The sequence below is a fragment of the Notechis scutatus genome, chromosome 1, assembly GCF_049901735.1.
Source record: "Notechis scutatus isolate UNSWTSFEM ecotype Mainland chromosome 1, rNotScu1.2, whole genome shotgun sequence".
NCBI lineage: Eukaryota > Metazoa > Chordata > Lepidosauria > Squamata > Elapidae > Notechis > Notechis scutatus.
In genome coordinates, this window is record NC_142009.1 from 162616398 (window position 1) to 162642546 (window position 26149).

Genomic DNA, 26149 nt, shown 5'->3' on the forward strand with positions numbered 1-26149 from the left:
GTAAAAAAGTGCTTCCGGTGAGCTTTTCCGGGTAGAAAGCTCACCGGAAGCACTTTTCATCAAAAAGATGGCGGCGCCATCTCTACCCGAAAAGCTCACCGGAGCGCTGGCGCCGCCATCTTTTTGATGAAAAGTGCTTCCGGTGAGGTCACCGGAAGCACTTTTTCGTCAAAAAGATGGCGGTGCCCAGTTGATGCCGGTACCGGGCCGCGGCGTCGAAAAGGTTGGGGATCCCTGCAGTATATTACTTATTTGGAACCGGATATGGCCTTCAAGCCAAAAGCTACATGTGATTTACACCATCAAGGTGCTAGAAACTCCTTAAGAGCCTAGGCTTCAGTCCTGGATGGTGTACATTTCATGCTGCAATCTTAAGATTCACATCAAGCATGATATGTTCAGTATTTATTCCATATCTGGCTCACCACTAGCCAAGCAACTCTTGATGGTTTCCATAGTATAAGAAAGATTAAGTGGTCTATGATAAGTCTTCAAATACAGTAAACAACTAAAAACAAAAAAGAACCATAAGATACAAATAAACTAAGATAAATATGAGAAATAACAATAATATAAAAATAAAGGTTAAAAACTCCCTAGCTAGTTAAAATGCTCTACAGAACAGTTCTGTCATGGTATCCTTCCGAATACCAAAAGAGATGGGGCCACCTGATTTCTACTGGGAGACTCTTGCAGACAATTGGAGCGACCCCTTTTAGCCCCAATTTCCTGGAAGTGGGGACTAAGAATAGAATAGAATAGAATAGAATAGAATAGAATAGAATAGAATAGAATAGAATAGAATAGAATAGAACAGAATTTTTTATTGGCCAAGTGTGGTTGGACACACAAGGAATTTGTCTTGGTGCAAATATTCTCAGATATTAACTTCTCTTAAGGTGACCAGATGGATCAAGCCAGTTCTACAAATACCCATCTGCCTTTATAAGCATGGGTCAGTTATGGCTTTATGAGTCAAATATACACTTTAAATTGTACATAGAAACTAACTAGTTATCAATGCAGTACCCCCAACATAGAGGTAACCTGCACTCAGCATCAGGGGACCAGTTGTCATGGGGCCTGCTGCACTATGAGCTAACTACACTTTCCTAATATTATTAAAAGGCAGTCCTATATAGAATACCTTGTACTGACATTGAATTATTATAGCCAAATGAGTAGCAGTACAATAGTAATGAATTACCTTGCACCAGATCATCATTGTTCCTCTAGTCACAGCTTCCATCTGCTTGAGCAGCAGCCAGGAGTCCAAAAAGCCTTCCAAATGGCAAAACTGCTCCTTCAGAGGTAGTGCTTGTCCATCCAGAGTTTTGTTTAATTGTTTGCTTGTTTGTTTAAAAGACTTTATATGGCTGCCCATCTAAAAACTTAACTCTGGGCAGCTTACAATAAGAATAAAACCCAGAACCATAAAAACTGTAAAAACAAAACAAACCCATCACTTCAGTTATCCCTTTGGGATGCTCTATAATTAACTCCAGACATCCTCATTCAGCCCCCAGTGCCTAGGTAATAATCCAGGTCTTGATGGCCTTCTAAAAGACTAAAAGGAGAGTGGCCCACCAAATCCACAGGACAGGTGTTCCAGAAAGTAGGTGTAGCCACAGCAGAGATGCACTAGATCCCACTAGATGGCAAGATTTAAGAACAGGGACTTGAAGCATGCCTACTCTATCCAATTTAGTATTTTATTTTGATAATAATGCTTTATTTTGGAGGGAAGGTTATTACAGGTATAATTCTCCCTAAAAATGCTAATAAAATTGGATAATTTTATATGAGTGTTTACCCTTAGCATAATAACATTTATATTTTCTGGTTGCAGATTTTTTTTTAGCGCAGTATTTCTTATTACCTCTATGTATGTGCTCATACAGGTTGATGAGTTAATGCGCCAAGAACTGAAGAATCTAAAATTAGCTGTGGATAGAGAGACAGAGAAAACTGGGAAAAAAGGGAAAAAAGGAAAGGTAACTATTTAGTATGGATTTAGTATAATACTGTATCAGAAGTTGGAGAACATGAAATAAATGTAAACAAAATAACAACACTTCTTATTATTTATATGAAGACGTAGTTCATCAAAGAGAGCTGTATTCAAATGAATACTTTTGCCATATGTGGAAGTACTAACTACCTTTGCAAAGTATTTTTGCAAAGTATACTTTGCAAAGTGTAAAGCAGGACAAGAAGCAATGGATGGAAACAAATCAAGGAGAGTACCAACTTAGAAATAAGAAGAAATTCCCTCACTTAGAACAATTAATCAGTGGAACGGCTTGCCTTCAGAAGCTGTGGATGCTCTTATCACTGGAGGTTTTTTTAAGAAGAGATTGGATAATCACTTTTTTTAAATGGTATGGGGTCTCCTTCTTAAGCAATGAGTTGTACTAGAGAACCTCCAAGGTCCCTTCCAACTATGTTAATCTCTTATTTCTGTTTGTGATCTTCAGAAAAAGAAAAAAGGGAAAAAGGGTGGAGGAAAGAAAAAGTCAAAGAAGGATAAAGATCTGACAGCTGATCGGTAAAGTTGCAGTTTCTCTTCTGAGATTCACACTGTTAAATTATTAAATGCATTAACTCAAATTTGTTGACTCTTATGGAGGATCTAACATGGATTATTTTTAAATGTCTAATAATGCAGAAATAAATTTAGATAAAGTCCTATTTGCGTAAAGTTTATTTTAGGTTAAAGGTACACTAGTTTGTGAGTTTTCTTCATATGTATTAAATATGCATTAAATTTTATTCCCTATAGTATATGTGGAACATTTAGTAGTTTTAGATGTGCACCTGAGTTTTCCATCTACATTTAGGATGTGATATATCTATAAGATATATCCTATATCTGATAAATATTTTTCTATAAGAACTATACATTTTCTCTTTTATTCCCATGGTCTAACTGCAGACTAGAATTTAGAATGGGTAATTTTAGGCCAGCCTCCTTCATTTGTTGTCCTGCTTCATCTTTGTGCCAAATGGGATATTGGATAGCTGCGTAAGAATTATCGCCCCAAAGCATCACTGTTATTTCCCTTTGAATTTTCCAAATCTAAATAGTAGGGCCAAATGTTAAATTCAATTTTCTACCAAAAAGCCCTGCTGATATGTAAAACGTGAGTAAAATCTTAACCCTTGCCCATTGCATCAGTATTTCCAACAATACCTTTAAGTACATAAAAATACTCTTATAGATCACTTTCACAAATAATTCAGTGCTATATGTTTATACTTTATTCCAAGAAAAAATATTATATCAGAGTTGCTTCCAGAAGTCTGTAATTCACAAACTCTTTCTAAAAAGCAAAATACACAATTCAGAAACTTATTGGCACTGAAATGCAGTAGTATATTGAGAATAGCCCTGAAATAATATGAAAACGTGCATGTGGCAGTGGCTTGAATCACATATGTACTTAAAAACTTCATTCCGTGTGTAAGAAATAATTATTGATTCTGAATTATAATTTGACCCACCATTTTGAACTAACATTTATAGGATTGCACTATATATAAGACTGTAGTGCTTCATTTTTCAATGCAGATAATCCTCAAGTTTCAATTATGACCGTTTTCACACAACTATTGCAGCATCCCATTGTCACATGACCAAAATTCAGACACATAGCAATTTTTGTTCTAATATATGTAGTTCAGGGTTGAAATGTGGAGTCCTTGATGTTCTCTGAGCTTGTTGTTTGCTAGCAGATATTTCATTACTTGACTAGGCAACATCATCAGTGCTAATCTGGTTGAAATATCTGCAGAGACCACTAAGAATATGTGTTTGTCTACAGATATATTTGTGTAGCTTATTCTTTATTTCTGTATAGGACAATTGATTCTCTTTACCAAGAGCTGGTAGAAGAAGGAATATTAATAAGAAGTAAAAAAATAAAACTCAGTGATTATGTTGGTAAAGTATAACCTTTATATCTTACTACAGACTATGTGTGATGACCAGGGGCAAGGAACAGAGGCAACACAGTCAGATGATAGTTCAAATCACCCCTTTATTGCTCCAACTTTCCCCCCAAAGCTCATGTGTTATGCAAGCCCTAAAGCAAAGTGATCACACACACACACACACACACACACACACACTTTCAGCAGCCTCTGGCTGCAAGTAGTCCAGCTAATGCTGTGAGCACAACAGCTGCAAAGTAAGAAATCCAGCGGGGCAAGGGAATAAGTCAATGAGTCCAGGAAGCAAAGGAACAAGGCAATTAATCTAGGAAGCAGGAAATAAAGCAAGAAGCCCAGGAAACACCAAACGTCAGTCACGCACATCAAATTCCATGAATTCAGCTTTCATTCCTGACAAACACCCTTCCCCACAGCGTCTCTTTAAGTCTCAATTCCCAGGTGTGCCTTGTGAAAAGGGGTAGGATACTCTCTTCCCAAGTTGGGTCGGCCTGTGCTTTTTCCGCCTCTTCTCCGCTCTCCATGCTCAGGGATCGGGAGGGGGCAGTTCTTGCTCATTGCCTGAGCTCTGTTGCTCCTCATTTCCAGTGCCTGCCCTCTCTTGGTTGTCCCTGCCCCATTCCTCCCTGCTAGCAAGCTGTCCCATTCCTGAGGGGCCCTGGCCTGCCTCCCCACATTCCTTTGAAGCCAACGAAGCCATCCCCTCAATGTCCCTTAGCTCCAGCTCCGTCTCATCTTTCTCTGTAGATTCAGGCTCCAACAGGGGCCTGACACTGTATTTATTTTGGAATTGTATTTATGCAATGTATTATATTGGACTTAAAACATTTGTGACAGAATTGATACTGAATAAATGAACTACAACACCAGTCATTTTAATTTCAGATAAAAGTTACCGAAAATCAGCATCTTGGTGACACAGATTAAAATGTAGATTAAAACAAATTCAGATGACCATCTCTTCAAGGTTTCTGCTACAGTTTACACATTTTAGTAAATTGTTCTTCCTGATAGTAGCAGCAGATCCAAAACAGAATTAATAGACTGATACACTATTTATGGTCTAACTCAGGGATCCCCAACCTTTTCGACGCCGCGGCCCGGTTCCGACATCAGCTGGGCGCCGCGCCCGTCAGCGTCAACTGGGCGCCGCCATCTTTTATGACGAAAAGGCGCTTCGGTGGCGTCACGGAAGCGCTGTTTCGTCATAAAAGATGGTGGCGTAGCGCTTCTGGTGAGCTTTTTCGGGTAGAAATGGCTTTCTACCCGGAAAAGCTCACCGAGCGCTGGCGCCGCCATCTTTTATGATGAAACAGCGCTTCCGGTGAGCTTTCTACCCGGAAAAGCTCACCAGAAGCGCTTTTTACCAAAAAGATGGCGGCGCCCAGCAACCAGCGGCCCGGTAAGGCTTGTTCCATGACCGGTACCGGTCCGCGGACCGGCGGTTGGGGACCCCTGGTCTAACTTAAATATTTGGTAATCTGTAATAATAATACAAAATTCCAAAGGGAAGTTTTTAAAATCTTACCAGTAACTTGGCCACCCCACTTCCACAGCTGTTCATTAAATAGAAGTAGAAAAACTTGAAAAGCCAGGGGGAGGAGTAGCACAAGGACAAAGAGAATGTTCCTCACAGGTTGGTGGGTGATCTTTAAACTTGTCTAGAATCTAACTTACCACATAGGTTATGTTTTATTCAGTTCTCTTGTATTGATGCAGTAACAATTGAATATTTCAATAGAGTATATTTCTGAGTGAATATAGGATAGATGATACGATTGTAGTGGCATTCTGACAATGCTGTAAGTTTAGATGGCATTCCTGTCTCCAAATTTTAAATACAAAAGTCTAAAAATTAATGCTCACAAAAAATTTCCACACTTTGGAGGATAATTACAGTTGTAAATTTATTATTTAGGGTATGTTGGGTGCCTTCTGATTCTATAATTCATCAGTATTGGTTAACACCTCAGTACTGAGCTCTTTCTCAAGTGAATAAGCAATTTATGCTGCATTTGGTTGTGTGTCTGTGTTTTACCATTTTATTTACATATGTACAGTATTAATGCACTGTGTTTTAGATTTTTAAATTAGCATTCCATAATAAAATAGGGCCCTCAAATTTAATTCAAAAAATGTAGTACGTTCAATCTTTTAAAGCAATAGTGCATTTCCACAAAATGCAGCAGTTATGTAATCCTATGTAAGAACATAGCTCCTTTAAACAGTTGAAAGCAGAGGTGGTATTCAGCAGGTTCTGATCAGTTCTGGAGAACCAGTAGCGGAAATTTTGAGTAGTTCGGAGAACCGGCAAATACCACCTCTGACTGGAGATTTTACACTATCCTTCCCCTGCCACGCCCACCAAGCTATGTCCACAGAACTGGTAGTAAAAAAAATTGAATCTCACCACTGGTTGAAAGGATATACCACGCTGGTGCTCCCATGTGCACCAAAATATTTCTTCAGAATCACAGATGAAACACAGCAGTCCCAATTGACAGTTTAAATTTATTGGTTATACTTATGGTTGCCTTTGACAAGTCTCTGAATTTTATAGAAGGTCTCACATTTCATCAGAGATAAGAGTAGTTTATACTTTAGGTAGTCCTCATTTAACAACAGTAATTGGGACTGAGACTCCATTGCTATGTGATGTCAGGTAGGACATAGAATAGCAGGGTTGGAAGTCTTCTAGTCCAAGCCCTGCTTGAGCAGGAAACCTTATAATGTTCTGGATAAATGGCTGCCCAATCTCTTCTTAAAAACTTCCAGTGATGGAGCACCCACAGCTTCTGGAGGCAAGCTGTTCTACTGATTGATTGCTCACCATCTCAGGAAATGTCTTCTTAGATCTAGGTTGGAACCAGAAGATAGGTTCAAGACTCAGAAGGATCTCGACACACTTGAACATTGGGCCCTATCTAACAAAATAAAATCCAATGCAGAGAAAAGAAAGGTTTTACACTTAGGCAAGAAATACCAAATGGACAGGTATAGAATAGGTGTAACCTGGCTCTATAGCAGTAACTGTGAGAGGGATCTTGGAGTCCTAGTTGGCAATCAGTTAAATATAAGCCAGTGATGTGCTGCTGCTACCAAAAAATCCTCAATGCAATCCTAGGCTGCATTAACAGAGATAGAATCAAGATCACATGAAATGTTAGTTTTGCTTATAAGACCTTAGTAAGAACACACTTGAAATATTGCATCCAGTTTTGGTTGCCACGATATAAAAAAGATATTGACTCTGGAAAGAGTGCAGAAAAGAGCCACAAAGATTATTAGGAGGTTAGAAGTTAAAATATATGAAGAACAGTAGCAGGAATTGGGTATGGCTAGTCTAATGAAAACAAGGACCAGGGATAAAATGATAGCAGTATTCCCATATTTGAGGGACTGCCAAAATAAGAAGGGTTCACCTATTTACCAAAAAACCAGAAGGTAGGACAAGAAGCAATGGATGGAAACTAATCTAGGAGAAAGCCAACCTAGAACTAAGAGAAATTTCCTGACAGTGAGTATTATTAACCAATAGAACAGCTTGCCTTTAGAATTTGTGGGTGCTCCATCACTGGAGGTTTTTAAGAGCAGATTGGAAAGCTGTTTGTCTAGAATGGTATAGGGCAGGGGTCCCCAACCTCTGTGCCATGGCTCACTACCGGGCCATGGCCTATTCAGAATTGGGCCGTGTGAACGCCTCGCCGCAGTGCACACATGCAGCTCAACTTGCACAAGTGGTGGGCTGGTGGGCAATCATGCATGTATATGTTGGAAAGTTGAGCTGCGCACGTGCCAGCCTACCATTTGTACGTCTCAATTCCCCTCCCCACCCCACCCCTAACCGGGCCACCAAGCCGCAAAGGTTGGGGACCATTGATATAGGGTTTCCTGTTTATGCAGTGGATTGGATTAGAAAATCTCCAAGGTACCTTCCAAGGTACTTTCCTCTGTTATTCTGTTGTATCTATTAAGTATCCCTCATTCAGTGCCGTCATAATCTTAAATGGTTGCTGAATAAGTGGACCTTAAGCAAAAACTAGCTATATTATTTACAGTTCATCATGAAAGTTTAGAATCTATGTCTATTTCTCATTCATGTTAAGAATGCATTCCAACTAAGAAACTGTTCAAAATGTTTTATTTATGCTCCCTAACAATTTTTACTTGTTTCTACTTATATGGACCACTGCTTAAGTATGAGCCAGCAGTGTGTCAAAACTGTCAAGGCTGCATTAACAGAGGGACAGCATCAATATCATAAGAACTGATAATACACTCTTGTACTGCAAAAGTGAAGCCACATTTGGAATACTGCATCCAGTTTTGATCACCACGATACAAAAAAGATGCTGAGCCCCTAGAAAGAGTACAGAGAAGGGCGTCAAAGATTATAAGAGCACTGGAGGTTAAATTGTATGATGAATAGTTGCAGGAGTTAGGTATGTCTAGCCTATCGAAGAGAAGGACTTTGGGTGACATGATAGCTGTCTTCCAATACTTGGGAGACTATCACAAGAGAAGATTATTCCCCAAAGCACCAGAGGGCAGGACAAGAAGTATGAGTGGAGGCTTGTCAAAAACTGTGCGAAACTAAAACCAAGGGGACAGAACAATCAGTGGAACAACTTGCCTCTTGGCTTTCAAAAATGGACTGGATAGTTATTTGACTGGGAATAATATAAGGTCTCCTTCCTTGAGCAGTGGTTTGGACTAGGTTCCTTCCAAACCTATGATCCAATGTTCTATATTCTACTTTTTAAAACTAAGCTTTTTGTATGGACCATTTGTTTCCTCCTTGTAGGTGAATACAGCTATCTGGGGACTACACTTCGACAAATAGATGTAGAACCAATGCCTTCTCTTACAGATGTGAAGCAACTTATAGTTCTGTATGGAATATTGCCATTAGGTAAGTTCACAGGAGAACTGGCCAAAGGGCAGAACACCATGCTTGGGTTCCTGACAGTTTCATATTTTTATTAACTATGACAGTGTTTGATTTATTTCTTTTGAAATAATTTTATATGGTTCTTATCTCTTAAAAGTATTTTCAGCTAAGGTAAAATAATTGTCCAATTTAAAAAGTTTTAACTGCAGCACCACTCTTTTTATAATTTTATTTCCATCATAGCAGTTTGGCAGCTGCAGTAGATACAAAAACGCCATTTGGGGAAAATAACAAATCAAGTCTCCAGTGTTTAAATGAAGTTTGAAGGAAGGGTGAGATTGAATTTTTGAAAAATCAGCTAACTTTTCCCTCTTTATTTATTTAGTTAAAAGAAAGATACACTTCTAAGTATAACTTTCTTTTAATTAAGAGATAATATCAAGAAATAGACAAAAAAATTCTCAAGTTATACAATTATGTTCAATATACATTAATTGTAAAACATATCAAGCAAAATACATTGAATTCTACTTATGACAGATATAAAAAAATATAAACTGTTGAGCTTAGGGCCATATGTTCAATGTATTATTATTTATAAATACCAAGCTATTATTTGTAAATACTTTGGAGAAGGCTTTAATGCTGGGAAAGGTGGAAGGAAAAAGAAGAAGAGAAAAACCAGCTTCGAGATGGGTAGACTGAATTACAATGGTGATGGGGGTGCTGTTGGAATTGCTGAAGGACAAAATAGGGACTGATCATGATGGAAAAAATCTATATGGTCTCTAAGAATCAATTTGATGGGATGTAACCAATCAATCAGAAAATCAATCAGAAAAATTAATCAGAAAAAAAGAGAAGGGGGAAAAAAGAAAAGGGTAAAACTAAATTAATATATGTAATTTCTGACATCTCTCTTCTTTGTGCTTTGACTGGTTTACAGTACTTATTAATGTAAACTTCAGAAACCATACTCTAAATGTATATATCTTCCTTGCTGCATGATATGTAATATATTGGGAAACTATTTTTTCTTCAGTTTAGTTAAACGACTAGTCCTTGAAGTTCTGGCCATTGCACCATTCCTGTAGCCATGTGATTATGATTCAGGTGCTTGGCAACCAATTCACCCTTAGTTGCAACCCAACCCACGCTGCAGTCATGTAATTGCCAATTTGCAATCTTCTCCCCAGCTTTCTCACAAGCAAAGTCAAATGGGAAGCTGGCAGGGAAGGTTGCATGTCACTTCAGTAAGTCCCCTCAGCCTCCCTGCATTCACGTGGCACAGCACTGTTTCCCCCAGCCTCTTTCCACTTGTCTGGCACCCTGTTCCCCTCAGCCTGCATTCTCACATCCTTTACTGGGCCTTTCCCACCCCCTGCGGGTTCCCTCATAGCACCCTCATGTTGCTTACCTAGGATTCTCATGGCTTCCTTCTTAGTGATCTGCACATCTTGTAATTACAATTTAATTTAATTTATTTGATTTGTCAATCGCTTACAAGATAATAGGTATAAGTAAAAATATAGTTATGAATGCATGGATACATATAAGAAAAATAAAAGAAACAATAGGACAGGGACGGTAGGCACGTTGGTGCGCTTATGCACGCCCCCTACAGATCTCTTAGGAAACGGATGAGGTCAATAGTAGAAAGTCTAAGGTTAAAGTTTTTGGGGTTTGGGGAAGAAACCACAGAGTCAAGTAAAGTATTCCAGACATTGACCACTCTGTTGCTGAAGTCGTATTTCCTGCAATCAATTTGGTGCAGTTAACCTTGAGTTTGTATCTATTGTGTGCTCTTGTATTGCTATGGTTGAAGCTGAAGTATTCATTGACCGGTAGGACATTGCAATGTATGATTTTATATACTATACTTAGATCGGACCAGAGGTGGAATAGTTCTAGGTTTTCTAGGTCTAGAATTTCAAGCCTGGTGGTATAAGGCAGTGATCCCCAACCTTTTTTACGCTGCGGCCCGGTATCCCCAACCTTTTTTATGGCGCAGCCCGGTACCGACATCAGCTGGGCGCCGCCATCTTGTTTTGATGAAAAAGTGCTTCCGGTGAGTACTTTTTCATCAAAACAAGATGGCGGTGCCCAGCAAGCCAGCGGCCCGGTAGGACTTGTTCCACGGACCGGGACCGGTCTGCGGACCGGTTGTTGGGGACCCCTGGTATAAGATATTCTGCAATGAGTAGAGGAGTGGAGAACTCTTCTTGTGAAATATTTCTGGACTTTCTCAACTGTGTTAATATCAGATACATAATGTGGGTTCCAGACTGATGAGCTGTATTCAAGTATTGGTCTAGCAAATGTTTTGTATGCAACAAAGACTGCTAGGATTCTTGCTAAATTATGCAGTCACATGATATTGCATTACAACTGAATCGGTTAGTGACAGCAATCCCAATCTCCAGGGCTGTTGTAACTTAGGTACTGCTGTAAATATATAATACGTTATTTTTACAATTGCTGCACAGTTTCCAAGTTTAAGTTATCAATCAGATATTTTCTAATGCTCAACAAAGTTTGTCAGGAAATCATATTGTGAAGCTCACGTTTAACAGAATAACAGAAAGGGATCTTGGAGATCTTCTAGTTCAACACCCTGCACAAGCAGGAGACTCTATATCATTCTGGACAAATGACTGTCCAAACTCTTCTTAAAAACCTCCAGTGTTGGAACACCCACAAATTCTGAAGGTAAGCTGTTTGACTGGTTAATTGTTCTCGCAGTCAGGAAATTTCTCCTTAGTTCTAGGTTGGTTCTCTCCTTCATTAGTTTCCATCCATTGCTTCCTGTTCTGCCTTCTGGTGCTTTTGAGAATAAGTTGATTCCCTTTTCTTTGTGGCATCCACAGATATTGGAACACTGCTATCGTGTCACACACACACACCCCCCCCCCGGTCCTTCTTTTCACCAGACTAGACATACCCAATACCTGCAACTGTTTTAGCCCCAGCTCCCTGATCATCTTTGTTGCTCTTCTCTCCACTCTTTCCAGAGTGTCAATCACTTTTTTATATTGTGATGATCAAAACCGAATGCAGTATTCCAAGTGTCAAGCCTTCTTAAGTACTATCTCATTCCACACCCTGATTAGATTTTAAACAGGTGGCCTGAACAAAATTTGTTTAGAATTCACTTAATTTAAACCAAAAAATATATAAGTTTTTGCTAGGTCACTGTAAAAGAAAGGTTCGATTTTAATTGTTTAGAAAATATTTTTTTTAATGCTTCATCTCCAGCCTGGAAATGAAAGTTCTCTTTTGATCCATTCTGTTGCCAAGCCTTTGTCAGTCCCATTAGTTGGTTTTTCCCATGTCCAGCACTTAGACATTACAGTTTAGGCTATTAGAATGAAACTTTCTTTAAACATATATTTCGAATAATTGTATCATTGTACTAATTTTATTCTATAGGTTCTCAATCTGTCCATGAAAAGGCTCCTCTGGTGAAAACCTTGCTCTTGGTTGGCCCTGTAGGAGTAGGGAAAAAAATGCTTATTCATGCCCTGTGCACAGAAACAGGAGCCAATCTGTTCAATTTATCTGCAGCAAATATTTCTGGTAAATATCCCGGCAAGGCTGGTCTTCAGTTGATGCTACACATGGTTTTTAAGGTAGGGTCCAAAAATGTTTCATTAATATTCACTTACAATATTAATGTTCAGGATTTTAGTAGACAATAGATAATGTATTATGCACTACTTCTATTTAATTGTGACAATGAATAATTATAACAATGAAAATTCAGACCGTTAAAATAATTTGTTAGCCCTCAATGTTTCCTGTCTTTCCAAAATCTTTTTACATTCGTGTATACATTTTGAAATCTTCTTTTCTTTGACTGATTTAATCTTCAATCGTACAGATCTTGGGCAATAAAGATTAGTGGTTTTCCAGATGTGAGAACATTTTGACCTCAGAAACCTTGTTTTGGCTCCTGTGGAAAACTGAGAATAAGTTGCTTTTGTGCTGCTAACCCAAAAAAAAAAAAAATGAACTGCAAGATAGCCTCCAGCACTCCTGCAAATCAGTTAATAATCTATGCCAGTTTAAGAGCTAGGCTCAGTTAATTGCACTCATTGGTTTCAGTGGAAGTAACTTGTATAGGAAAAATGGGGAGGACAGAATGTCTGGGAAAATAAAAAATTTGAGGAAGAGAATACTTACTTGCTTTTGTCTTGTTGATTAGAACCTTGTAGAATTTAAAGAAAACTCTAGCATCAAAAGACTTAGAAACAAGAGGATTAGCTATACAGGTAGTCCTTATTTAACAACCACAAATATGACTGGCAACTTGGTTGTTAGCAAAGTACTTGCTAAGTGAAATTGTAATGTTGCTTATGATTTTATCTTCCTTCGCTATACAGACCTGCAAAGGTTGTAAATTAGACAATTTGCCACAAAATTATTTTTCATCATTGTTTTTTATTTGTGAATGGTCATTAAATAAAACAGTCACTAAATGACAGGTACCTATGTTACTTTTGTGATCTTTCATGTTCTTATGATAAAATACATTGTATTAATACACATGGATTTTCATGTTTGATTTTAAAATGTCCTTTGAGGGGATCACATTTTCATTGTGAAATCAGTGGACAAAAAAAACCTTAAGAATTTAAAATTATTCTCTTTTAAGTAATATTCCCCTCACAAGATTACACAATATTTTCCCAGCCAGGGATAGATGGAATTTTAGAGTTTTTGCTCACCAATCATTTTTCAAAATTGGTCAGTGCCTAAATTAATATTAAGCAGAAAATATGAGGGTGGATAACACTGCTTAATGACATAAACTGTATTCTATTATCAGCAGATGTAAATTACTCAGAAACTTTGTAATGAATCATTAAAAAGTACTTGATGAAATTATTAATTATCAATTCATCTATTAGGTTTTTAAAGCCGTACCAACAAGATTATTATGGAAATTATCATCAATATGTCTGCTAATATTTTCATCTTTCTTTTAACTTGTCAATAAACTTCCTTTTGCAAAGAGGTAACTGGCAAAGAGCTGCCTCAGATTTTAACCACTTTCTGACATTCGTTGTAGACTGGCACTCAAATAGTTCTAAATTGATGTATACAGAATTATTAATTAAGAATTCTAATTTTAAGTGGAAAAGATTTATACATAGCAGGAGTATTATACATACATATAATCATTTCATTTCAGAGGGTTATATTATACTACTCCATTTCTAACCAAAATAAAAACAAGGTAAAAAGTTTTGCTAACAAACGTTAAAGCCTAATGTGAACCATCACCAAAATACAACCTAAATAGTTGAAGAAAATGTTTTTCAATTATTTTGAAATACCTTAACTAACAACTTAAAGTGGTATTAGATAGGCTAAGGAGCCATCTGCTGGTGACTTTAAAAAATGAAGAACATAGCTCTGCTAAAAAAATCAGTTATAAATTGATTATATAGTTTGTTTATTCATAGATACTACCTATTCATGGTTCATTCAAATGAAGTATTCATAGCATAGCAATACATGGTCTGTTATGTGTCCCCTAGCAATGTCAATTAATTATGTGTGTCTTTGTTGGTTAAAAAAATAGCAGACTTCTGACCACATTTAGATATGTTGCACTAAATAATATTATTTGCTGTATAGATGATGATAATAATAATAATAATAATAATAATAATAATAATAATAATAATAATAATAATAATAATAATAATTGCTGTATAGATATAGTTCCTTCACAGATATTCATATTAAAATATTATCAGAAAGTTAGTATAAATAAGTTGGGATTTGTCCCTGTTTTCTTCATAATACCAATTGCTAATTTAACTGCAAACCAGAACTTTTTTCCTTCTGTTCCAAAAAAAAACATAAAATGATACTAATATTCTGGTGTCTCCAATTAACTGTCTTGCTAGTATTGTACAGCAGATGATTTCTTGCAGAGAAAAGTGTATATACTTCAGAAGCTCCTCAGAAGTCGTATAATTTATTTTTTAAAAAATGTCTCCCAAGGAGTATGTTTATAGCGTTCAATTGATTCCAGCTGGAGGTATTAAATAATTGAAGTATTAACAACTTAATTTATTCTATACAGTTAAAATTTTGCACTGTCTGTATATTAATCTTTTGGTAATAGTGCTATCGAAGTCCCTAATTATATAGGATTATTTTTTAAACACTGTCTTGATATATCTAAAAGTTGATATTTATGCAGTCTATTATATCATTTCCATGTGGGCAATAAGAATCATGCAGAAAAATAACTGACAACAGTTTCTTGCGTCATTCCCTGTGTCTTTCATTTGCTTATATTCCTTTGTTTAAATTGGCATATTATCAGAATAAGATTTATTTTAGGATGTAATATATTATTGTTTGCCGCTTTTATATCCAATCCCACCTTTTCTGTAGGACTCTAGTGATTTTCATTCAGATCAGTCATACTATATGACATAAGATATAAAATACAAGATTAAAATATGTACAAATTAATCAGATCTTACCTAGGAACTAGCAACATTAATTGTGTTCTGTCATGCTATCATGAGGTCAAGTATACACTATTAGGGTCACAAAGGGCAGATATACATATGTGCTGTTGTTCTACATGTCACACCAATCACAAATAGTAGAAGCCACCAGATAACCCCATTTGTTGAGAGTGTCTCTGGATCTTGGACCCATGCACAATCTAATCAATAATTTCCATACTTCCCAGTTTTCATCAGACCCAGGTGCTACCTATTCTATTGGTTCCATCCAGTGTTGGTTCTTTGTAGTTTTCCATAGGTCCACTCTGCTTTCAAAGTCTTCAATTGATGTAAGGAAGCTTTTCCTGGATTTTAATCGTTGATAAGCTGGTTGTAGGCCATATAGAGGGTGTTACCTAAATATAGAAGATTTAAGCCTCTCTGTGTATGCTGTTGCTTCTCTGCGAATAGCAGGCAGGGCAATGTCAGCTTGGTGGTAGATCTTCTCAAGAGGGGTAGGTTTAAGGCATCTGGTAATAATTCTGCTAGCTTCATTCAGAGCAACATCTACTTTCCCAGCATGTGCTGATTTATACCAGACTGGGGAAGCATATTCACCTGAGGAATAGCAAATTAAGGACTTTTGGTTTAGCACTCCAGGTAGAGCTCATTAATTTCCTGAGAATGTTATTTCATCCACTGACTTCAGTTTAGTGTTGGTACAAGGTTGCTTATATGTTAGGGAATCTAGAGTGAGCCCTAAATATTTAGTGTTGTGGCAATGCTCTAATAACATCCCTTTCCCTATAATATGTAGCTTCATAGCAGCCTGCTTATTGCAAAGATGGAAGGCGCATACCTGAGTTTTGTTGGATTTGGTCTTAACTGGTTTTGATACTTTTGATTCAGCTCTACCAGGGCTTCGTTAAACATTGTTCAACTTCCTCAAATGATTTTCCCTGTACAGCTATTGCTTGATTGTCAGCATACAGAGTTGTTAGTACTTTCAGGGAGCAGCTGATCATTGGTGTAAATATTAAAAAGAAATGGAGCCAATACACTACCCTATAGTAAGCCATTTCTTTGGACCTCCATCTACTTGGTCTTCCCTAGAACTCCACAAAAATCATACAGTTCTCAAGCAGATTCCTGATGATATTTGTAAGTTTAAAATCTTTGGTCATATCATAAGCTTTCTGCTTTAGTCTTCTAAGATTGATAGTATCATATGCGGCAATGAGATCTATAAATACAGTTCCTGTTACACTGCTCTTTTGGAATCCGTCTGCAATATACTGGGTTAGATTCAGGATCTGTGCGGTGCAACTTTTTTCCAGGTGGAATCCAGTCTGCTGCAGGATGACGAGTTCTACAGCTACAGTGAGGCGATGTTGTATTGTTCTTTCTAAGATTTTATAGGAATGTCACAAGAAAGAAATTGGACAGTAGTTCTTAGGTTTTTGGATTCTTTAAAGGCTTTTAAACAGAGGTGGTATTCAACCGGTTCGCACCAACTCGGGTGAACTGGTACCGGTTATTTGGCATGGGTCGCCGAACCGGTGGCGACCCTGGCTGGCCACGCCCCCAACCCTCCCAGTCGCTCACTTGCGATCGCTCTCCTAGCTTTCGGTTCCCCATGTCCTCTTTCTCTCCGGGAGAAAGGAAGAAAGGCATGGACGCTGCAAAGTATCGCTTTCCCCATGTGAGTAAAGTGCCTGGGGTGAGAAGGAGTGTGGTCTGACAGAGGGGATGGGGATGAGTTGAGCCTTGGAACACTTTTGCAACGTAAAGGAATGCATTTGGAAGCAGGTCCTTTAAAAACTTCTCCAAGGATTCCCCATGGATGCTGCAAGTATCGCTTTCCCCTTGTGAGTGCTGGAGTGAGAAGGAGTGCGGTCTGACAGAGGGGTGGGGGAATCCACTCCAGCCTTGGAGAAATTTAAAGGAGCTGCTTCCAAAATCTTGTCTGTTCAAGTGCTCTCTCTCTCTTTCTCTCTTTCTCTCTCTCTCTCTCTTTCTGTGTGTGTATGAGAGAGAGAGAGAGAGAGAGAGAGAGAGAAGAGAGAGAGAGAGAGAGAGAGAGAAAGAAAGAAAGAAAGAAAGAAAGAAAGAAAGAAAGAAAGAAAGAAAGAAAGAAAGAAAGAAAGAAATAGGAAGAGAGAGAGATAAAACTCTGAGCTATTATTTTTAATTGTTCCATTATTTATCATGTGTTAATATTTTACACTGTCCCTACACCTAGAATGATTTTTCTGCCTTTCTTTTGCCCAGGGCTACCACATATTTTTCAGGGTTTACATGCATTCAATGTCAATAGTCCAGAGCATAAAATACACATGTGTTTAACAAGAATGGAAAGGGACCTTGGAGGTCTTCTAGTCCAACCCCAGCTCAGGCAAGAAAACTGAGGATGCCAAACTCTGAGTAGATCCAATCCACCATCACCTAAAACTAGGCACGCACACCCCTAACTACCTCAATTCCAACTACAGCTGGCCTTAAATGCAAGCTACTCAATGCAAGAAGCCTTGTGAATAAAATACCTGAATTTCTCCTCTTACTAAATATGGATAAATTCAACATCATATTGTCTGTGAAACATGGCTCAACGCATCTCTCCCTGACTCCATTACCACAGTAAGAGACTATCATGTTTACCGATCAGATCATGAAATTCGTAGAGGAGGGGTGTTGCTATCTTCTATAAAAAGTCCATACATCTAAAAAACATCCAAGTTACCCAGGAGCTTGGTCTTCCTGAGACCATCATCTGTGAACTATCCCTAAATATCACATTTCATTTCTTACTATGTTATGGAGCACCAGATTATGACATCGAACATGTAAACAAGCTAAATTCACTACTAACATGGGCAACATCCTGCCCACACACTTTTATCTTTCTTGGTAACTTCAATCTACTTCATATTAACTGGACCCTAAATGAATGAACCCATACATGCAACCTTCTACAATGCTGTTACAAATCTGGGACTGGAACAACTAGTAACCAACAATGCTAGACTTAACAACTGCTTAGATCTCATCTTCTGCAATAGTTTGAATTTAATTTACGGAATACAAACTAAAGAACCCTTTTCCAACAGTGACCACAATATGATTGACTTTTGTCTCAACATAAGCCCACACAAAAATCATCACAATGACGTAATCCCCAATTATAACTTCAAAAAGGCAACTATGATCTTATAGACAACGATCTCTCATCCTTTGATTGGCAATCTATATTCACTGGATGCAATACTGTTGAAGACCATTACAACATATTTTTACTTGAAGTCAAAAGAGTCATCAAACTAAATGTACCAATAACAACTCCCAAACCAAAAGCAAAAACAGATTACCCATAACAATAAGGAAACTTCAATCCAAAAAGAGACCACTCTGACGGAAAAACAAATCTGGTCACGTTGCCAACTTCAAAAGCCGATACAAAAATTTATGCCACCAGATAAAGACTGAATGCACCAATTATCACATTAAACAAGAGGAAAACCTTCTACGCACCAATTCCACCCACACTTTTTACAATTTTGTAAACAACAAATTAAAAGACTCAAGGTCCATTCCACCCTGATAGGACCTAATGGTAAAGACTGCAACGATGACACCATTAAAGCCAACCTCTTTAACACATTCTTTGGCTCAGTATTTGTAAATAGCAATGGATCATGCCCAGTATTTCCTAGCCGAACCACAGAAAACTACAATGATCTAATACATACCAATTTTACAGAAGACAATGTTGAAAAAGCACTACGCAATCTAAAACCATCTCTATCTATTGGACCAGACGGAATATGTGCCTACTTCTTAAAAAAGCTATCCACTGCCATAGCAGAACCTCTGAGCAGAACCTTTGAAAAATCTTTCAGGACCAGCTCCTTGCCTAACCTATGGTCACAAGCCACGGTCATCCCCATCTTCAAAAAGGGAGACCCAAGCCTAGTTGAAAATTACAGGCCAATCTCCTTATGCTGCATCACCTGTAAAGTCATGGAATCAAGTATTAACCAATCCATTATCCTCCACTTAGAGACAAACAACCTACTCTCTAATAAACAATTTGGTTTCAGAAAAAAACTATCCTGTAATCTGCAACTCTTACACTGCAGAAACATACGGACTACACAACTCGATCATGGCAAAACAATAGACGCAATCTACATAGACTTCTGTCAAGCCTTTGATTCAGTGGTACACGACAAACTGCTCCTAAAACTAAAATCTTATGGTATCTCTGGACAACTGCATAACTGGATAGAAGCATTCCTGTCAAACAGACAACAAATGGTCAAAATTGGGAGTGTCCTATCAAATTCTGTACCGGTCAATAGTGGTGTCCCCCAAGGCAGTATTTTAGGACCAACTCTCTTCATACTCTACATAAATGACCTCTGTGATCACATTAAGAGCAACTGCGTTATCTTCGCTGATGATGTAAAGCTGTTCAATAACACAGACAATACTTCTGCCCTTCAAAAAGATCTTGACTATATATCAGAATGGTCAAACAAATGGCAACTTCAAATCTCAACAAATAAATGCTCTGTCTTACATATTGGCAAAAAAAATCAGAAAATAAAATACAAGCTGAATAGTCAAGATCTTGTTGATGATCCAAGCTCTGTAAAGGACCTTGGAATACTCATCTCTAATGATCTAAGTGCTAGAGCCCACTGTAACTACATAGCCAAAAAGGCATTAAAAGTTGTTAACCTAATCCTACATAGCTTTTTCTCTGGTAATATCACACTACTAACTAGAGCATACAAAACATTTGCTAGACCAATACTCAAATATAGCTCATCAGTCTGGAACCCACATTACGTATCTGATATTAGCACAGTTGAGAAAGTCCAGAAATATTTCACAAGAAGAGTTCTCCACTCTTCTACTCATTGTAGAATACCTTATGCCACCAGACTTGAAATTCTAGACCTAGAAAACCTTGAATTACGCCATCTTCGGTCTGATCTAAGTATGGTATATAAAATCATACATTGCAATGACTTACCTGTCAATTAATACTTCAGCTTCAACCATAACAACACAAGAGCAAACAATAGATACAAACTCAAGGTAAACCGCACCAAACTTGATTGCAGGAAATATGACTTCAGCAACAGAGTGGTCAATGTCTGGAATACTCTACCTGACTCTGTGGTTTCTTCCCCAAACCCCCAAAACTTTAACCTTAGACTGTCTACTATTGACCTCACCCCTTTCCTAAGAGGTCTGTCGGGAGCGTGCATAAGTGCACCAACGTGCCTACCATCCCTGTCCTATTGTTTCTTTTATTTTTCTTATATGTACCCATTTCATGTATTCATAACTATGTATATACTTATACCTATTATCTTGTAAGCAATTGACAAATCAAAATAAATAAATAAAAATAAATAGAAATCCTGGGAAAGGTGTCAGAATAATACTTAGAAGGGTCCTTGGGATGAACCCTATACCATTTCAGAGAAATGGTTGTCCAGTCTTTTCTTAAAAACTTCCAGTGATTGAGCACCCAGAACTTCTGGAGACAGGCAGTTCCACTGGTTAATTGTTCTCACTGTCAGGAATTTCTCCTTAGTTTTAGGTTGCTTCTCTCTGTTCAGTTTCCATCCATTGCTTCTTGTTTGTCTTCTGCTTCTTTGGAAAATACATTGTCCCCCTTTCTTTGTGGCAGCCCCTTAAAAGCCTGTTGCCTATCACACTCTTGGGTAAAGCATGTGAGCCATTTCCTCCTTTCAGTGGTCCATGAAAGTACATCTATAATATGCAGATAATAAAGTCAAAAAAGGTGAACAACATTTTTACAGAACTATAGATAAGTTGAGGCTGGGTGACAAGGAATGGCTGGGAGGGGAGGGGCCAGGTGAGGCACCTCTTGATGTGAGTGACATTGAGTTGGTCACGCCCACCCAGTCACATGACCACTAAGCCACACCCACCAAATAAGCCATGCCCACAGAACCGGTAGTCAAAAAATTTGAATTCCACCACTGCTTTTAAACCTGCTACAACCTTACTTAGCCTGTCACCAGATGCTAGGAATCTCACTTTGTTCCAAGCACTCATTAAACATTTCTACTAGCCACTGTCTTCCTTTTGGTCCAATTGCTTTATCTGTTCAAATAATGATGTTATCCAAATCAACAGCTCTCCATGGCCTATTCTTCCTTATAAGTCTCAGTTCTATAATAAAGGGGGACAGTAGATTAGTCCTTTCCTCCTCCTCATTTGTATTAGTCTTAATCTTGTGTTTTGATGACCTTTTATCTGGGTTGCTCTTCTTAAGAAGCTGACTGGCTATTTGGTCTGCAATCATGTTGGCATGATCTCTAGTTAGTGTAAGTTGGATCATTAGTTAGGTGACTCACTTAGTGGTTACTTGTGCTCATGTCCAGTTCCTCTATTGTTTTAATTCAGATTTCTCTCTTCACTTCAGCTACAGAAATCATTAGCTGCTGTCCTGCATTTACTGCGTCTTCTGCCATAGGATCAGCCTCAAAAGAGTAAGATACTTCTGCAATTTGTCCTTTGTTTCTGTTGTAAAGCCTTAGATATAATGGGCTTTGCAGCCCCTTGGGACTGATAGCCAGGAACATTTTTTAAAAAAAAAACAAATTTTATTAATTTTAAAGACAAACAAACCATCATTAACCATTAAATACATGAACTTCTTTCCATTATAAATTTTACAAGTCAAATAAAACATTATTTTATACAATATAATTCTATTTTAGACCATTTCCATATGAGCATACAAATATCTCTTATCCAATTTCTCTTTATTTCTCTTTACTCTTATTCAATTTCACTATTATTATTTTTCTCTATATTTATCCAATTTATAATTATCATCTATTTCTCTCTGACTTGGTTACCATTATTCTCATTCTACATTCCTGCAAGGTTTTATTAATTCTCCCACATACATAAACACACAAAACACAAAAATATAAGAGATCTTTTAGGAAAGTAACTTGGCCCCAGAAACCTCTCTCTACATGGACTTCAATTATATTCATGCTCATCTTACATGCCATTACCTATTTTATTTACCATTCTATATCTTCTATATTAGCTTCTCCACACATTTCACTCTTCTTAATTCTATCTTATTTAATTCATTTTAATTTAAGTCATTATATTTGTATCTTTTGTCCATTCTTTATTATCCATTTGTCTCATTCCCTATAGTAAAAAGGAAAAAGAATTTTTCCTGAAATCACTAATCAGAGTATGATGCCTTTCTATCATCCCCCTAAATTAACATTTAAAATAACACCTAATACCCAATCTGATTCTGCTTGGTACATTCTATCTACTAATTTTTAAAAAGAAAAATAATAAATCCAAAATGATTAAATACATTACTAAACATTTCAATATTTTAATCTCTTATTAACTCTTAAACCATTCTAACTTTCTATTTCTAATACAAATGCTACAGTACCATCTTATGTACCTTGCAGAATCTTTTTTAAACAAATTATACATTACCCTTTGTCCCTAAAAAAGATTCCTCTTTTCCCATCTGGTTTCAAAGCTTTGTGGCTTTTCTCCACCTTTTCCCTTTCTTTCTTCTCCTACCAGGCCTTTCTACCCCCCCCTTCTCCTAGCCTCTGCCTTGTTAGCTTCCCTTCTCTGTTGTGTTCCTTTTTTCTTTTGTTTTCTAACATTATATTGATTTTGCATCTTATTTTTCTCTTTCTTGGGTGTTTTTTTAAATCTTAAGTCCTTCATTTTCCTTCCTCTCTTTCTCCTTTCTTAATTAAATTTTGAGATTCATTAAAGATGGCTTCTTCTTCTTCTTCTTCTTCTTCTGCTTCTGCCTCCATCTGTTGTTGTGTTTGTTGATAGATAGCAAGCGCCATTTCTAAAAAGAGAAAAGCTTCTTTTACAGCGTCCTTGCCATCTTTTTTGTTTGTTCATATTCTTTTCTCAGTTCCTCAACAGAAAAAGCCATTATAAATCTTTTCTTTTCTTTTTTTCCTCTTTCTTCTTACAACAACCAAGATGTTTCAAAAGTTAGAACAGTCCCAAAATCCCAAAGTCATCAATCAGTCCAAGCCAAAACAAAGTTCTCACTTTCTCTTCCTGGGGAAATATCAATCAAAAAAAGAAAAACCAAATCTGTATTTTAAAGCCTTATTGCAATAAATTTCAGTCTTCAAATCCTTAAGGCATCTCCTCCAACAAGATCTTAATCTTAATATATATATATATATATATATATATATATATATATATATATATATATATATATATATATATAAATATAACATTTTTAATGACTTCCACAAATTCATTGTAATTGCTCAATTCAGCTTTTAATTGGGTAGCAGCATTGTCTAATAGTCTCTGAAATTTAGGCCAGTCGGCTGTTTTTGAAGTTATATCTACATCTAAAGGGGATGTTGTGAGGTCGAATTACAGCAGTAACCTGGCATATAATTTGGTCAGTGCTGGGAATTTGGGATACTTTATACAAGGTTTTTTTTTTTTAAAGTAAAAGTTTTATTAATTTTAACAACAAACAAAAAACACATAAAACATAACATAAAAACATCATCATCCTTCATAAATTTACAGACAGTGTATCAGTTGGTTTACCACTCCTTTTTGTGCATCCATTTCATAGTCATCATAGTAATTATATTACATAATAAGTCATATTATCAATCAACAATTATATATCCTAATATCATTATTAAACAATCATTTGACTATAATTTTACTAATTCATACTTAAGCGAGATAACTATAGTTTAGTTAATTTATTTTCTAACAAATCATAAAATCATACCAAGTCTATCTTAATAAAATATTATAAAAATATTATCAAAACCCCCCCAACAAATGTATATTCATTATATCCTAGGTTTCTAAATATTTTATTATTATATTGTATTATCTAACCATTGATAAAAAAGATCCCAAACTTCATAAAATTGTTTATCTTCTTGTTCTCTAATTTCAAATGTCAATCTACTCATTTCAGCACATTCCAATATTTTCTTAATAACTACTTCTTCTAATGGTATTTTCTCATTCTTCCAATTTTTAGCAAATACAATCCTAGCCGCTGTTAATACATTTACAATCAAATACTTTAAGTTTTTATTATATGTATCAGGTAAGATTCCCAATAAAAAAATATCTGGTTTCAAATCTATATGCTTCTTTGTCATTTTTTTCCAACCATATGCGAGTTCTAGTCCAATATTTTCTAGCGTCCTCACAAGTCCACCACATATGGTAATATGAGCCAGGTATCTGATGACATTTCCAGCACTTTTCAGATTTATTCTTGAACATTCTTGCTATTCTTGTCGGGGGGAAATGCCACCTATACAAGGTTTTTATATTCTTTTATGCCGCCTTGAGTTGCCATATGCGAATAGGCGGCAATATAAAGTTCCTAAATAAATGTCCTAAATAATAAATTAAACAAATAGGTGGGCAGATTACTTTGATACATTGCTGAATTATGGTCACTCACAAATATCAAATCCAGGTTTTATTCCCTCCACCATCTTCCACTGTTAAATGAAGCTGGTAATTTGTTGTCATGTAAAAGAGTCAAGTTATTCAAATCCGCCCACTGTGTCACAACCTCCCAATTTCTATTCTCATCAGGATATCCCAAGGGTGGGATTCTACTGGTTCGGACCAGTTCTATAGAACCGTTTGTTACGATTCTGCACAGTTCGGAAAACTGGCAAATCATGCCCCTGGCTGGCCCTGCCCCTCCCCGCCCACCCCTCCCCTCCCCTCCCGCCCAGTCAGTCCTTATCATGCATGTGCGACACCACAAGCATGCCTGACATCACTGACTGCATTCTCCCCCGCCTAGTCACTCCTTAAGATATTTCTTTTTTTTTCTTCCTCCTGACGATCAGCTGTTCCAACAATCAGCTGTGCCGGGATCCCCCTCGCTGTCTTACTGCTTTGCCAAGGAGGCTTCCCTGAGACCCAGGAGGCAGGGTGTGGATGAGTGTGCTGCGCCTCCCACCACACTTCATTTTTTGCCTTCCTGGACTTCAGGGGAACCTTCTGGGAGCAAAAACGCCCCCCTCCAGGAGGCTTCCCTAAGGCCCAGGAGGCAAAAAAAAATGGAGCAGGGGGGGGGGGCTGAAAGAAGAAGAAGAAAAGGAGGGAGGAGGAAGAAGAAGAAGAGGAAGAAGAAGAAGCCATGTCCACCCAATTACATGGCCACGCCCACAGAACTGATTGTTAAAAAATTTGAATCCCACCCCAGGGACAGCCCCAGATATTGCTGTGACTGTTAAAGTCTCCAATAACAAAATTTATTTTATCCTTATTGAATCTTTTAAATTCATCACCCTTGATCTCAGTTAGTGGTGGTTTATGCACTGAAGTGACCATGCAGTTGCTCAGCTCTACAGTAATTATTTCTATGTTATTTATTTCTGATATTGTCATGGACAGAACCTGGATACCAGGCTTCGCAAAAACTGCATTGCCATACGGTTGGTGGAGCCTCTCTGCAACAAGCTGCATGCTCTGTATTTTAGGTCTTTTCTGATAGTTGTCTCTGTGGGTCTCCTGTATATACACGACATTGCAGTTTTCTTTTTGGCACAAGTCCTGCAACAGTTCTTTCTTACATTCAGATAAACCCTGAATGTTTACGGAAATATTAATCATCTGTGGACCTGAAAACATCCTTTTTAGTATACAGGTACTTTTACAGGTGGGAATGAGCACCTCAACTATACTTTGGATGCTTTTGGATTGAAAGGATTAACCAGCTATAAACTGTTGTTCAGGGGATGCCTGAATGTGT

General features: G+C 37.4%; 1 protein-coding gene across 3 annotated transcripts in view; it reads left to right on the forward strand.

Moving 5' to 3' along the window:
- Nucleotides 1–26149, forward strand: part of DRC11 (dynein regulatory complex subunit 11) — a 121709-nt gene that overhangs the window by 73891 nt on the left and 21669 nt on the right. For all 3 annotated transcript variants that reach the window (XM_087949341.1, XM_087949340.1, XM_087949342.1), the window contains exons 11-15: nucleotides 1902–1994; nucleotides 2478–2548; nucleotides 3861–3943; nucleotides 8756–8863; nucleotides 12272–12471. In XM_087949341.1, the coding sequence (XP_087805467.1) occupies nucleotides 1902–1994; nucleotides 2478–2548; nucleotides 3861–3943; nucleotides 8756–8863; nucleotides 12272–12471 (555 nt within the window). The remainder of the gene's footprint in view (nucleotides 1–1901; nucleotides 1995–2477; nucleotides 2549–3860; nucleotides 3944–8755; nucleotides 8864–12271; nucleotides 12472–26149) is intronic.